General features: G+C 39.7%; 1 protein-coding gene across 1 annotated transcript in view; it reads left to right on the forward strand.

Annotated features, from left to right (window-relative positions):
* Window positions 1-16,472, forward strand: part of SMG5 (SMG5 nonsense mediated mRNA decay factor) — a 344,692-nt gene that overhangs the window by 148,258 nt on the left and 179,962 nt on the right. Inside the window, exons 12-16 of the mRNA XM_069218000.1 lie at window positions 4,946-5,641; window positions 10,769-10,938; window positions 11,382-11,457; window positions 12,729-12,904; window positions 15,666-15,824. Coding sequence (XP_069074101.1) covers window positions 4,946-5,641; window positions 10,769-10,938; window positions 11,382-11,457; window positions 12,729-12,904; window positions 15,666-15,824 — 1,277 coding nt within the window. The remainder of the gene's footprint in view (window positions 1-4,945; window positions 5,642-10,768; window positions 10,939-11,381; window positions 11,458-12,728; window positions 12,905-15,665; window positions 15,825-16,472) is intronic.

Genomic DNA, 16,472 nt, shown 5'->3' on the forward strand with positions numbered 1-16,472 from the left:
AAGGCTAAAAAGCATTTATTTTTTAATTTTCCCTGCAAAACCATTGAGGATCTGCGGATTCCGGGAATTTTTAAAAAAAAAATAAAAAAAAATTAAAAAAACAGTGACTCCCGTGCTTGTTTCTGTTTCAGCCACCAGGTGGGCCAGATCCTGGGGGCATATGTAAATATAAATAATAGGGCCCAGACTCCCCAGGGCGATCTTGGGCCCAGGAACCGTCACCTCCACAGGGTCTTGGCCTGCTAATAAGAGGGGGGCCTGATTTTCAAGTCACCCTGGGGATCAGCACCTCCCCAATGCACAGTACTCACAAAAGGGGGAGGGTGCATGGTTCATGGTCCTCCTTCTGGGCCATATTCGGCCCCAGGGACCACCACCTCTGGCCCTATGGTTAAGAAAGAATTGGGGGGCCTTGGGGATTGCCTCCTATGGTGTGAGGTATAGTACCCTTAGGGCACAAGCTATAGTTACTTGAAAAAACTCTTTAACAGCTGAGTTTCTGTGGTTTTGAGTGTGTAAATTCAGAACCTAACTAGAATGTCACTGTAACCTTCGGTATATATATATATCTCCCACACCACATGAGGGAGGAGAGCACTGGCTGGAGCACACCAGCCGTGAAGTCCATAACAAACCACAGTGACAGCGTTCACACAGGGAAAGTTGAATAGCGTTGTCTATTTCAACCACACAAGACGCGATTCGGCTACTCTGGCCATGATCACATGGTCGCATAATGGTCAGAGATCTAGTTGTAGTCACTAAACATAAGCCAAGGACAACAGAAAAAAGCGTTCCCAAAGGCACTTGAAGTGTAAATGACCGCTTATTATGCAAAATACATATTCAAGTAATACCAATAATGCATCTGTCACATGTAGTAAGTGAACGTTGTTGCCAAGTGTATGCCTCAGAATATAACAAATCAGACCTCAGTGGACAAAATATCCATTATAAGTGGGTACTGGGCATAAAAAGACACCAACGAACAGGTCAAGCCCAATTGGGCAATGCCATGATGTTGAAAAATAGAAGATAGTACGTGCTGCAACAATAAAAAAATAAATAATGCTTCAAAGTGCCAATCCGTCATGTTGGAACCATCACAACTGCAACAATGTTATATTTATATATATGTTTTTGTGTGTGTGTGTATATATCATTATATATTAAAATGTACGACTCCAAAGCCATTGCTGTGGCACTGTATGGGGCTGAACTACGGGGGCATAACAAGCTGACTGGCATGACTAAATCTCAACGTACATTCATTAAGACCTTAGTCTGCCTCCCCCCCCCCCCCCCCAGCACACCATCACATCCATTAGACTTTGACATAAGTAGGAGGCAGATTGCTGACAAGGCGAGGCTGAGACCAATATGGTATTGGCAAAGACCTAGAACTGCTTTTGAACTAGCAAATTATGCAGAAGCCTTTGAGTATATACGTAGGGTAGATAGATGTCATAAGATTGATGGGTGTAAGAATATCAGAGAGATGTTTTCTCTAGGCCTGCTGATCTATTGAGTCTACATCTCCCTAGGCTATTCCATCTAAAGACCCAATCAAGAAGGTACATTGGCTTTGGGTGGCACAAAGTCTGTTAACACTGGAGGGTCTCTTACTATGAATTTTGCACAGTTCAGGGCAAGCCCCCTGTTAGAAAATTACCTGGGCTGCATCACCAATCCCCTGAATAGGAAACTATATGTTAGGGTAAGGATAAGCTCTTTGCCACTTAAGTAATTTACCTCAAAATGGTCTAACTCTGAGTCTTCTCTGATTTGCCCGAGTCGCTAAACATACAAAGAAAATATTGCCCATGTTCTATTTGTCTGCACAGCCTACTCACACTTGCGGCATACTTGGATTAGGCTGGTTTGCCAGACCTTAGGTACAAGAAACTGTGCAGTGCCCATGAGAATTTGGCAGTCTGACTCTAGACTTTTTCTCTGCCTGTGCCATCACAACATTTTTTGGGGTGGATGTGGTCCATAAGATGTAAGGCCGTAGTAGCTTGATAGTCACTTCACATTGTACTGTATATCTTGCCCCGTGGCATAGTGTTTACTCATTCCTGGACCCTGTTGTCCTGAGATACTTCTCTTTTTGCACTAAAATATTGTATATGAAGATGTACCTCACTGCTAAGCATCTGAAATTGCCATATAGTTTGCTGCAGACTGAGTTTTATTTTTATGTGGACACCAGTAAGTTATGCAGTGTTATTTATTCGAGTGTACTTTGTTTCATTTCCACTTTGCACTTTATTTTGATACAAATTTCAACTGTGTTGTAGCCTAAAACTCATGCTAACCAGCTAGGCTGGGCTTTATTATCGACCACTTAGGAATGGATGCACAACCAGTGTGTGCGCTATCTCTCGCACTGGAAGTTCTGCACTTTTACCAATGTTGTTTTTTTAACTGTTGTGTTTTATTTGAATGGCAATAACAGTATCCCTGCTCGGACTCTTGAGTCCACAACTGTTCCGATTTTGCTTTACTCACCCCTAGGCTGCAGTGAATCAAAATATCCTAGTTGTGCGCTATATCTCACATGATTCATGAGTAATGGCATTGCCCGAAGCAGGTTAAGAGAATGTGAAAAGGTGGAGGGGCTAATATTAACCTTGTAGATGGTGTTTTTAAAGTATGCTGTGTGTTAAAATTTAGCTAAGCTAAGATTCATCAGATGCTGTAATTTTAACTATGTACCTAGTCTTATATTTTACCCCTAAGTGCTGCAACCGAATGTACGTCCAGTTGTAGAAAGATGCTTCTAATATTGCAGTCTTAAAACCATGTGCTTATTTTATATTGCATTTTGTCTTTTTTATGTTAGTGTTAAGGATGTGTTTTTTTCCGAAATAAACATAATTTGAAATTAATTATTCAGTAAACTGCTGTTAAACACTGCTTATGACTGACCTTATACACCAGTCAAGGTACATGACCGCATTGATGACTCATAAAACAATACTAATACCCTGGAGTACAGAGAATTGTAGCTGTGGTTACAGGGTGTGTCCCTGGAATCGCAGAGGATTTCAGAATTCCCAGTGACAGTGGTACACATTTCATTGGGTCCTGTGACTGTAAAAATTCCACCTTAAAGTTTTTATTGACCTATTTGTTCATGTCATTACATTCCTTGCTTTAGCAGAACTCTGCAGCAAAGGAGGATAGGCAGTCTTTTTTTCCCTGTGGTTTCCTTTTTGGGTTAAACATTTTCACACTACGGCTGTGTCTTTTGGACTGCTGGAAGACCTCCATACCGTGCATTCTTAACCCCCACACAAAGTCAATCCTGTAGCTCCTCCAGGAGAGAGAACGTTCATATAAATGTGACATGTACATTGTGCCGCCAAAAAAGTTTGTAGAGGGCAACCCTGGAGCTTAAAGTCGTAATAAAATGACACATGCAAGTTCCACATAGACCACAGCATTGACCACTTTAATATGTGAACCCCCACATGGTCCTTTAACAGGAGACAGCAAGAGTGTTACAGGTGTGCCTATGGAACTTCTGTTTACTGGCACCACTGCATAGCCTATGTGACAGACTTTAACCACTCTCAAAGAGATCAGAGGTATTCTTTCGGTGTTCCCCAAACAGAGCTTCATTTTGGCTAGTAAAAAGAAAATATATTTTCAGTTTTCAGTGAGCATGATTGTCAAGCACACAGGAGGAACATCGCATGGTTTTCCGGAAAATAACACACAGTTTTGGTAGCACAGATTTTCAAAGCCACATGGGGACTTTTTTTATCTTACATCATGTACTCCACATGCTTACACATCACTCACAATTGTTGCCCACCACGGCCTTCCCTTTAAAAACTATATAAAACTGAATGCGATCCTCAAAATGTTGATCGCTTCTTAGGATAGGCATGTGGGTAGGGAATCCACTGACATAATGCTGTCATACCCTGGAAGGGTAGAATCCTTAATGTAGGTACGTACAGTGATGTTCCTCTGCTGAATAGTAGCTGCCAGAAGATGGATGCAGAGCCAGGACATCAGTTAGCAGGAACTGGTTTTGTGCTTCTGCTCTGTACCCCTCAGTTATTCACCTCCTCTGCTTATTGAACAGAGAATCTTGGTAGATGGTAGCAGAAATTTGAGAAGGGATGAACAGGCCCACCTCTGCTGTCAGTAAATAACTGATATAACCTCACCTGTTTTAGCCATATGGTGAGTGAAGCAGTTGAGGGCCGAGGAAGGCGATATCTATATATAGGACACAAGTGTACTGCAGGTAATAGTGTTATTAGTGCCCATTTCTAGCTTTTTCCATACAGGCAATGCAGGTAGATAGGGGCCAGGGTCTCTGAACACTCTGTATTACACAAGTGCATTTTGCTTTTAAAGGCTCACTAAGCTGATGACCAGAACATATCCTAAGCGGTCAAATTGGCCACTGAAATCTGGTCTGAACAAAATAATAAATAAAAAGCTCTGAGCCTCTCACCTCTGATCATGACCTCATCCACAGCTTTCGTTTTCCTGAAATGACGAACTAATGATGCAGATATATTGTTTACTTCACCTGCGTTGTTTTCGTTGGTTTGTTCAGGTGATAAGCGTCCTTCATTAGAGAAGCAGTAAGTAGGTGTTCGCAGCATGTACTCCTGTACACTGCATGCTGTGCACACTTCAGCCATCTAGTGTTGAGTTGTGGGTATTGCAAGATTTTCCTTGAAATTCCAGGGTGACTTGTGATTCTCTCATTTAAAAAAAAAAATCGCAGTGCACAAAGGCATTTTCCTTACACTGGTACAGGTAATCCCTAATTCTCAAATAAGCTGTTTACTGAAACAGAATGTAGGCAGTCTTGTCAGGGCTAAGACAGGTGCACTGCCCTTAGTGTCAAATGGGTTATTTAACACATATTTTCTGTCTGTAATTAATATCAGTGTTTTTCTTTTTTCCCCCACAGATGATCCAGAAGTAAGAGAGTCCCCGAGTGTCCCAGAAAAGGGAGTGGAGCCTTCTACAGATGCTGTCTCCGTTGATGCAAGCCAGGAGCAGAGACCGAAACGTGTCTCCAAGAAAACCAAAAAATATTCTTGCTTGTCCCGCCTGAGGAGACGTCGGCATCCACAGAAAGTGGACGAGAGTGACCTAAGTGAAGGTTTTGACTCCGATTCTAGCCAAGACTCCACCAAAGGCAGCGAGAATTCAGACAGTGGCTCGGAGAAGAGCTATGAAGAGGCAGAGGCTGCTTTTGATGTGGAGACAGACTCTGATATGAATAGTCAGGAGTCTCGCTCTGACCTGGAAGACATTGAGTACGAGCCCAATGGGGAGTGTAAAGGCAAGGTCCTTAAAGTACCCCAAGAAGCATTAAAGGACACTGAAGAAATGGCTGATTGCAAAAACCAGACAGTCCCCAAAATTGAGAATCCTGATCCTGCTGCTAATGGTCCTGGACTGGCCCCAAGTGATGCTAGCATAGCTAGTAACCTCCAAGCCATGTCCACCCAGATGTTCCAGACTAAACGCTGCTTTCGCCTAGCACCCACTTTTAGCAATGTTCTTTTGAAGCCCAATCATGAACTATCTGCAGCAAAGTCGGTGGACAGCAAGCCCATAATGAATGGGGATGCAGAAAAACCTGGCGTAGTTGAACCAGGTAATCATATGAAATTAAGTACTATCAGATTAGCTGTTGAGCTGCCAGTGCCCCAGAGCACATTAATGTTATGCAAATGATGTATCATTTTGTAGGTGATTAGAAAAGTAATAACTCCACTTGACTGGACCTTGGCTTAACCATTAATAGTAATTCATTTCTGGATTTTGGCATTGTAAACTGAATATTTGATGGGAGTAGACAGTGCATGTATCCACCATTGTATCGTGCACTATCACATAAATATTCTGATTTAATAGAAATTGATTGCTGTTGCAGTTCTATTTAATAAAGCCTGTATGTATGTAATCCCCTTGAATTTATGCCCAGCGTGTGACAGCTGTAGTAAAAATAAAGAACCGCTTTTAGGTACCCCTAGAGTTACACCTCTATGTACAGACCTATAGCTCTGGTCTGTGTGGAATAGGAAGTGGTTCCACAATCGCCAGATTACCCTCTGCTGCAGATAAATGCTAATGACACTGGTAAACCCCCATATTCCTAAAATGCGCTTTGTCATTAGATTACACAGTGATCGCACTTCCCTAAACGGTCTGTGGAAAATGAAGTGTGATGAAGAGCTTTAGATTTCAAGAATCATTATGCTTTCACAGTTTCCTGCATGTAGAGTGCACTACTCTCAGATTGTAAACTAATGAGTTCCCATTAGGTTTTATTGATAAAAATCAGTGCATGAGCAGCTTTTTATGTTAAGACTGAATGGTTATCAGCACCATTGTTTATTTTTTTTCCTTAAATACTACCCTTACTTAACAATTGGTTGCCTTTTTCAATTACACCCACCCGCTAATGCCGGCTATAGTTAGATGGAGTGTTAAGCTCTTTCCTTATTGGAGACTTATTGTCCAAGGTATCTAAATTCAGTTCCTGTAAGGATCTATGGTTAGCCATGTGTCTAGTGGAGTGATGTAATCTAATACTGGTTGAGATTTCTTTTAAAAAATCTGAGCCAAATGGGCATAAACATTTATCTTTACCTATGCATGTTTCTTTCTATTTTTGGTTGTTGTCTACTTTAAAATATTTACTTTTTTAGTGCTTTGGATGATCAAAACCGATGATGAAAAGACATATAAATCAGTTTCTTTTTAACTTTGAATTTCAGTTTTTTAAACTAAAGATTAGAATGGTAAACAGCATGCCTAGTAGTTAAGTACAAAAGCCCGCATAACTTGACAAATGTTAAACTTTTGTTTACGTGCTGTATAGCATAAGTCAGTACCCTGGCAGTTTACATTACAATTGAACATCAAGAAAAAAATTCAGTAAACAAAAGGGTTTCTTTTGTTGGGAAAATTATATCAGGAGTAGAGCAAGTGTTCAGAGAGGATGTACAATATTTGGTGCAGTTTGCGGCATTCAGATTGCATCGGTATGTAGCAGGTTATGACTTGTAAAATGTTTCTCCATTCGATTGAATACAGAATTGGCCATTAAGTTGTGTTCTAATGTTGGAAACTTGGAACGGAGAAGTCATCTGTGCAAGAAGCATGGTTGATGCTTTAGCACCATGTGTTGACTGCAGCTACCTTCTAATGGGTTGATACTAGTGAACCATGCACTGAAACTATCACCACCTAATGATTAGAGGGTTGAATTTGCAGTGCTAAGCTATACTCTTGAGTTATTTAACAGTTTCAGCATGGTCATATTTAGCATTCTTTGCTCTGACTAGCTCTAAACTAGGTAAAGATCAGTTTAACTGTTTGTAAGAAGGCAAACCATAGTCCAAATTTAATTTACTGTTCTGGAAAACTGCGGCAGAGGCAGTTTTTATAAAGAATTTGAAGATGTAATTCATGTTTTTGTGTTTAAATGTAGTGTTTATTTCAAATTTTTGTTTGGGAAATACATGGGCAAGCTCTATCCTGGTTGAAGTGGTTGACGCGTTCTTAGTAGTGTGAGGCATAATTTCGAACATATGTTTAAAGGTACTGCACACGTATTTTGCCTACAAATATGTGCTACTCAATGTATAGATTTCAGAAAATATGTTACTTCATCATGGAATCTTTGATATTCACATGCATTGAGAGTTCCTGGGATAGGTTCCAGTAGATACATTTTTATTTTTGAAAATTATTTTTTATAGTTTGTAGAAAAGGAGATAGAAACAGACTACTGGAGGAATCAATTTCCTTTGGGCTACTCATTTTGCATTAGGACTTTATAATGTCTATTGAAGTAGCTGGGCTGTAACAGGCAAAGCTGCCAATATATAGCCCCTATGCCCCCCATAACTATAAAGAGTAATAGAAACTTGTGAGCATAGAGTACACCAGGCCTCTTTTTTTTTTTTTTTTTTTTTTTTTTTAGCATAATAGAAGCAGGTGGGCCTCATTGTGACAATACATTGTTGTAGAATCTAGGATGGAGGGGTATTTTTCCCCAGGCCTCGGAAAAACAACCGTAGTAGTGATCCCAGAGAAAAAAACTCATGGATGGAAGTGTCTCCTTCAGTCCCTTATCCCTCCAAAATATTCAAATGTAGACTTGGGCAATAATACTAGCCTGTGACTAATGATATTTATAGATGACTGGTGCAAAAAATGGATTCCAGTCAGAGTGGCTTTAAGCCTTAATGGTCTACCAGATTTACCTTCTGTGTCCTGTATAAATAATGCATGTGAGTTCACAGAAATGTTCCTTAGCAAGAATATCTATGTAGGTGCTGAGAAAGGCATCCGCTCTTTAAGTAGTGTTTTCTATTTGTGGTGTTGGAAATATTGGCTTATGTCCATTTTTTCTCAACTGAGTCTGACTTGTCACTTTGGCCCACCACTAGAATCTCAGCGAATGGTTGATTCCACAGAAAACATAATAAGGGACAAGCCAAAGATGCCCTGCAATGGTATTCACCCTGCTATTGGAATGGATGAGTTACTTACAGGTACTTACAGGTAGCTGGTTGGCGGTCATTTCACATCACACAGTAGTGGAGAATTCTAGTACCTACAAATTAACTGGCAGAATTTGTAACAGGTACCAACAGAAAGGTGAGAAGGCAGTCCCCTTGGTTTGCCCCTCGTGGAAGAAGAGGCAGAAGTTAAAAAACCTGAGTCTGCTGTTAACTTGTGGACGGAATACTTTAAACTAATTTGAGATTCAGTGCTGCTCGCTTTATGGTGATTGTTCAAACATTCAGCATGTGTGCACCTGAGCCTGTTGGGAATAGTAGCTCTGTAAAATGATTACAGTCCTGCTTTCTTCATACATTCTACAGAATTTGCCCACTGCAGTTCCATAGTCTGAATTCAGTGCAAACGCTAATGGATCTGGAAACGACTGTGGTAGACTGGGACATGAAGGTTTGTAAATACTTTTGATATAAAAAAAATATATATTACTTAGCAACTCCACTGATAACTGCCATGGGATTGCTGTAATTTACTTTCAGTAATCCAGAGTCATGGGCTGAAGAGGTTTTAGGGGTTTGAAAAGCTTATTTTAGCTTGAATGTAAAGTTGAAAGCAGAAGATGTCTCTCTAGAATAACCTTTATAGCCATTAAAGACTGCACATTGTTTATGCTGCTCATGCCTATAATTGTCCTACTCTCTTTGGGTTTTGCCCTTCTGTGGGCGAGAAGCATATGGGATGCCTGGGTCTTGAAGGCCTTTTTAGCCTGAAGAAAAGTGAGTGAACTTTGCTGGCTGAGTACCCCTTGTTCCCATAGGAAAACAAACTACATAATCATGGCTTAGATGGAACGGCCTCTTCTCGCTGCTTGGTCTGTGGTTTCCTGTGATCTTGGCATTTGTCTTTTGTAGCCATCTTTAAGCCACTGAAATTCTTGAGGTGACTTAGGTGCTTCTTCTGAGTGGCCTACAAATGAGCATTGCAATCTGTGGATAAGCATCCAAAGCCATACATACCAAACTACCACTTTAGGGTTAACTAGCATTAGACTTGTTAGTAAGATGATCAGATCTTTAGGTTTTATCCCCAGTTGCCATTATGAGCTTAGAATAGCTGTAACACCCCTGACAAGTGGCAGAGTCCATCCTTAACGTTATGTTTAGGAGAAATATAGCATTTATACAAGTCTACCTCTTTACCATTGGGAGCTATTTGAGTGATGATCCTAATTGAGATGTTGAGTAAAACAATGTACCACTGTATATTCTACATTGACGTGGATCTGTTGGTCTGCCTTTTTGAATAGCGTTAGCGCCCCCCAATCCTTTTGGGTAGAGGTTGTCCCTCACTGTTGGTCTGTTTTGGAACAGTGCAGTGATCTACCCGAGATGCATGCCAGACCACCCTGTTGGATATTTCTTTCTTTGTGCTTTCGTTAAATTCTTGCAGGGAAGGATTGAATATAAATACCTACATCTGCGAATGTACTGACAGGGAAATCCATGATTTGTAGATTTCTGCAGCACTCTTCGTTCATGCTTTTTTGAGACAAGGTTTTGAAGGATTCTTTGCTGCAGTATTTTTGTTCAGTTTTTATATAAGATGAGTTTTGTCCTTTTCCACGTATGTTTTTGATGTACTGTACCTGTCCCAGGAAGTCTTTCATTAAACTGTCATGGCATTTCAAAACAGCTGTTGCTTCGCCTTTTCCTATGTGTTTTACTTTTTTAATTATTTTATGCACACAGTTTCAATCTTAGACTTTTAACAGCCATTTTTCTGTTAGCTAAGTCAAAGTTCAACTTTAACTAACCAGCTAATGTCAAGCTTAACCTGATGTTCATTTTCTGTCCCTAATCAGTATCCTATCTATCCATTGAAATATGTTGTAATAAGAATTTGAGATCCTGCTTTATATTTTAAAAGCTCACCCTCGCCTCACATAACTGGTTAGTTGGAAATAACTCACACTATTATATGCATTTGATAGAACCTGAACATATGGCTCTCTAAAGGGAACAACTTATTTTTATGTTCTTTGACTGCACCATGCCCCTTTCAGTCTTTCTGATATGACTGCTTCTTGCTATCAATCCAAATCGTGTTTGCTTATCACGTTTTCAAAGTGTCGGTGTTGAAGTATTAATTTTGTTAGACTTGCATGGCAGAGTTTGTTGTCCCAACCTTACCAAACTGACTATACTACTTTAGTCTAGACTGATATTTTTTATGTATTTTTCCATTGCAGATGATGGGTCTGACTCTGAAGACAGTGTTGTCAGCAGCAAATCCTGTCGAAATGAAAGAAGTCTTCAGGAAAAGCTGGAGGTTGTTGCGAGCGAGGGTTTACTTCCAATTGTCAAAGTCTTCCTAGATTGGCTACGAACAAACACTGACATAATTATCATGTGTGCACAGGTAGAGGTTGATTTTTAATATTCTGTTCAAGAGCTGAGCAGCAGTGTTCAAGGGGGTTAAGTAGAAGATTATAGCTTGCTCAGTTTCTAATCTGTCAGGCTTCAGGATAAGTAAAATCTAAATTTGAAACCGGGAAGTGTTTATTTTTAGGTTTCAGGATTTTACAAGCATTGCTTTGACTTGATCACTTATCATTGCTTCTCTGGGTGTTTGCTGTCAGCAGAACAGATTTGGCATTGTAGCAGGCTTTTGTTTGACTGCATAGCAATGAGGGTGAATTGTCACTGGTAGATGAGTTAAGGATTATGGGAAGTGTCCTTTCATTAAATGCAATACATTATGCATACTTAAATATATGTAAGTTGGAATGTCTTTAGAGTTTCACACAGAGTTCCTTTGACCAAAAATGTAATGTGTCTCTTGTTCTAATATTGTTTTTATAGAGCTCCCAGAGTCTCTGGAACAGAGTGTCAATGCTTCTAAACCTTTTACCAAATGCAACAAAGATACGGGAAGCAGGTATGTGAAATACTTTGAAGGACAAACAATACCATTGTCCACCTTCTACCTTGTACTGCCTTTGTATGATTGAGGGGCTTGTAGATGGGTTGCTTGTGCCCACTCAGTCTCCCTGTGACCTTTTAAATTCCCAAAGGGAGGTAAGTGTTTTGGGGCAGTCACTCGGACGTTACAGTGGTCACAGGAAATGGAGACTGTGTTTAAATTGGTGGTGTACATGACTATCATAGCCCTTACCCCTATGTTTCTCTTGTCACATTGGGGTGTGTCCTGCAGTCTGTAAAAGCTTGCACCCATGGCATACATATTTATTAGGTGGCTCTGTTTGTCAGATAAATTAAACATATGTCTTTAGTTACGAATTGTTTGCTTTTATTTGCGTTATGGCATTTTAGGCGAAGGTTGGAAGATGAAGAAGTTTTAGTGAAGTAAGGGAGGTGTGGGAAGACAGGTTGCTATACTTTCTTAAAGAGTATCCAGAAACGTAGAATGCCTCACACACTGTGGGAGCTAGGGCTAGACTAGTTGAGTGATTGGAAAATTACCTATTGAATGTTTCCTAATGTTTAAGTCAGTGATTGCTTAAAAACTTGAAAGGCGGTCTCACTTTATTTATATTCTTGAAGTCTGGCTGATATGGCTTTTTTGCCAGGTGTTTATAACATTTGTTCATGGTATTAGCCTGTTAGATTATGTGAAAATAAAAATCCTGTTGGGTTGTTTTGAACTTTGACAGATGCTTCATCTGAGGTTGCCTGACTATTGTATTTAACTGAAATATCCTTGTTGCCTGAAGTCCACCAAAGTATGTACAATAGTAGTCTGCATCATTTGTTGTAAAATTATTTTCAACCCTGTAGTCATGTACCCTGCTCTTGCCCTCCTTAACCTTACTTGTGTTTCTGTGATGAAAAACATGTCCTCATTGTGAAAAGAGACCTCTGTGTGCTTGGGCAAGGATCTCTGATCTGATCTATGACTTTTGTCTCACAGATGTTTGTATTGGTGCCAGGGTGTGTCTAAAAGATACTCATTGATTTCATGATAGTTTGCCTGAATCCACCATTATCTGGAAAGCGGTCTAGATCCTGTTGATTTTACTTTTATTATTATAAATATACTGGAAATAATGTATTCATTTTATGCAGGACTTCAATAAAATGCCTTTTTTGTGTTTTGTGAACTAAAGCCCTCTGTGTCTATGCTAGAGACCTAGCTATCGAAGGACCTCCATGGTGTGTACGTTTTCATTCTTTTATTTTTCCTTAAAGGAATTCCTCTCTGCAGTGATGTAGTTGACCTGCTGATGAGCTGTGAGCTTCCGGACCTGAGTACCAATCTGCTGCTACCTGAGGATGTGGCACTGCGCAACCTCCCCCCTTTACGAAGTGCGCACAAGAAGTTCAGCTTTGACCAGGAGAGGCCAATGTTGACTGCACTCGAGGAGGTTGTTGGATGATTATTGTAGTAATGAGGTTTAATTTTAAGCTGTGCAGAACATAGTGTTCTTTATTTCTTCCTCCTCACCAAAGCCTTCGGTTTCAGTCTCTCTTTGATATTGCTCGTTTTCTGATCAACTGTAGCTATAAGTTTGGGACAGAGATGACGTTTGTCTTTTTGCCCTCACGTAGCTAGAGGACTACATCCACCACTATTTGCTGCAACTACGACATGCTTAATGTATTATTAGTGTGATTAAGATGACCGGGTTATTTCAGCTCTGATTAGGATGCCTGGGCTGCGTCCAACTGTCTTGGGAAATACTGCCTGATCCACCGTCCTTCCCTCAGTATCTGAATTAAGGTAAAAAATCTGTCTGGCAGGCCAGCTTGAACCCAAGGGGTTTTGGATTGAGCATACTGGATTCTGCCCTGTACAAAGGAAACTCTCTTGTAGCAGCTTTAGTCAAGCTTCAGTTAGCAGCACATGCATATATATATATATATATATTTTTTTTTTTTTTTTATGTCTGACCACTCTAGTATGGTAGATTGGGTCAGTGAGGCAGGCTAGCTGTTGAACATTAAGAATGGGCAGATGTTTGAGTCTTTTATGTTAGGCAGAAATCAATCTTTCCATGCCAATATTTTGTTTTCTGTAAGTGGTAGCTACTTTTATTAAATCCCAGAGTTTTGTCCTATCCACTGTTTTATTCAACCTTTATGTGCATTTGTTACTTTGAAACCTTCTCGTATGCAAATGAAGTTCAGATCCTACAGAAATCTAATCAGATTCCTTTGATTCAGTTGGCAGATTGCCTAAAGTATTCCTGGTTGACAGTCAACTTTTTGAAGCTTAATGGCGACATGTCTAATGTACGAATCAATGGTAATGACCCCATATTCTGACAGTTGCCAGCAGGCCTGCCTTAGTTTTGTTTTATCTCCTATTACAGAAAGTAAACAATTTGGACATCTGCAACAAGTAAATATCCTTTGACCAAAATCCAGAGGATTTTAGTATTGAGGTTTTTGTGAAGTCCAAAGCTGCACATGAGCCAAACATTACCATCAATTTAGTTGTGGAATGCATCCTTCCCAACTCTAGCACTCCAGTGTCATTTATCTTGGTTTTCCTGCTTATCAGTTATGAAGCTTCAGAGATCACTGAACGTTGCAGTCATATTGGTGTGCTGATTGGGCCACCACAACCACATTTCTCATGCTCTTCAGTATTTATACTAACTTTATTTGAATTAGTGTTTATCACAAAGCTTTCTGCATTGCTCACAAGACAGTTTTCCCTTGCTCAGCTTTTGGCACCTCAAAAAACTGGGAGGATACTGAGATAAGTCCACCAGCTCTTGCTCAGTGTACTTTGTTTTAGGTGAGTACAACTGAGGATAGAACCTTCAAGTGGTCAGACCACAGTTGTTGAGTGCTCCGCCCGTGGAGCTGCACTCGATTACTAACCATGTTCAGTTCATAGAACCCCCTGATGGCTATATACCTTTAATTATTCTTTTTTTTGCTGTTTTAGTCTTCTAAAGCCACACTAATTTTGGGTCAGCTTGCACCTAAGAAATAAATGCATCTGTGAAGCAGCCATTCTGAATACTCTCCACATCTTCCACAAACTTTGTCTAGATTATTCCATTTTTAATCACACTTTCTGTAAAGGTAATTAGCAGTAAGGTTTTCCCCACAATTTTGGCTGTTATTTATGCTGTTGTTGTTGTATCTTTTACTGGCAAAAAGTAGATCCTATAAAGGTTATAAATATAGCCTCGCCTACCATTACCATCATTATGTAATGCATGCTGTATACAATTACTGAATATCAGCAAGACTCAGGCCTTACTGCATCATATTCAGCACAAATGTGCATTACTATCTCTGTCTTTGGGATAGATAGAAGAGGTTGCAAAAGTGGCAGAAAAATAAACGGTAATATTGCTGCTGTGGTATGTCAATTTTATGTCTTTAAAAAATTTTTTTTTATATGTCAAAGAAAAGCCTAATGTTGCTACATTCTTATAGCTAGAACATGTACGCTCAGAATATGAGGGTTAAAATTGGCTGCAGTATACAACAATGTCCAAAATCAAAAAGCAAGTTACATTCCAGTGTCAATGTGCATAAAGGTGAATAAGATGCTATAGTAACCTCAATATTCTCAGTTAAAGCTGCTTCACTGCTATGCTGGGGGTGACCATTTGTTGAATGGGACACTGCCCGATATTCTACAGCTTGAAGAATGAAAAAGTTAAGCTCAAGTCATACAAGGTTTTTACTTACTGCTAGACACCACCCAAATGTCCTGTACTGCTCATTTAAGATGACTTGTCATGAAATACATGAGAGAGAACCAAGTTCAGCAGTGTAGGTGGCCAACAATGTCTTAGCATAGTGCGATGTAGCTAGGCAACTATAGTGGATCACGTCCATCTGTTCATTTTTCTGAACGTAATGGGGGATAGCCCATGGTAAAGCTTTGCAGGTAGTGTAGGTAGGCTCCTCCTATTGTGGTTACTACTTAGTGAGTGACAACTTCCTGATATTGTGACCATTGGGCAGAGAGACACTTGTTGCTGTCAGTAGACAAGTTGTGCTAAATTTCCACAATGTCTCTTGATGGGAAATCAAGGCATGTAACTTTATCTGATACAGACACACACATGAAACAGTTCTGTTTTACCTTCTGGTCTGTGTATGTAAAGATCACCAATATTTCTATTTTTATCTTATTTTTGTTTTCATTACTTGCAGTCAGTGGCTCGTATATGCTGTATCCGAAGCTTTGGGCACTTCCTCACCCATCTGCAAGGCAGCATTCTGCAGTATAACCCGGAGGTTGGCATATTTATTAGCATTGCCCAGTCCGACCAAGAGAATCTCCTCCATCAGACCCAAGCACAATTCCGCATGGTAAGGTCTAGCTTTAAAGTGCACCTATAAAGGCTGGTAAATAATCCTTTCTTAATGAAACATATGCTTACTCATTCCCAGTTCCTCCTCCTGTACTTGATAAGAAAAAGTATTGAACACTCCATAGCTGCAATGTGCATGGTTTTTAAGAGTAGGGCCTCTTTTGGCATACACATGCACACACTTCTGCATACCTTTGTTTGCATTTGGTTTGCATGTGTTAACACATTAAATCCAGACCTGTTGTATTTGCCCGTTTTTCTTATAAATTGGAACTGTGGCCTGCAATGTCAATGGAGTATTGCACAACTTTAATGGGCTCTTTTCTATGTACAGGGAGTGCAGAATTATTAGGCAAGTAGTATTTTTGAGGATTAATTTTATTATTGAACAACAACCATGTTCTCAATGAACCCAAAAAACTCATTAATATCAAAGCTGAATATTTTTGGAAGTAGTTTGTAGTTTGTTTTTAGTTTTAGCTATGTTAGGGGGATATCTGTGTGTGCAGGTGACTATTACTGTGCATAATTATTAGGCAACTTAACAAAAAAAAAAATATACCCATTTCAATTATTTATTATTACCAGTGAAACCAATATAACATCTCAACATTCACAAATATACATTTCTGACATTCAAAAACAA

Source organism: Pleurodeles waltl, chromosome 12 (genome assembly GCF_031143425.1).
Source record: "Pleurodeles waltl isolate 20211129_DDA chromosome 12, aPleWal1.hap1.20221129, whole genome shotgun sequence".
In the NCBI taxonomy this organism is placed as follows: Eukaryota; Metazoa; Chordata; class Amphibia; order Caudata; family Salamandridae; genus Pleurodeles; species Pleurodeles waltl.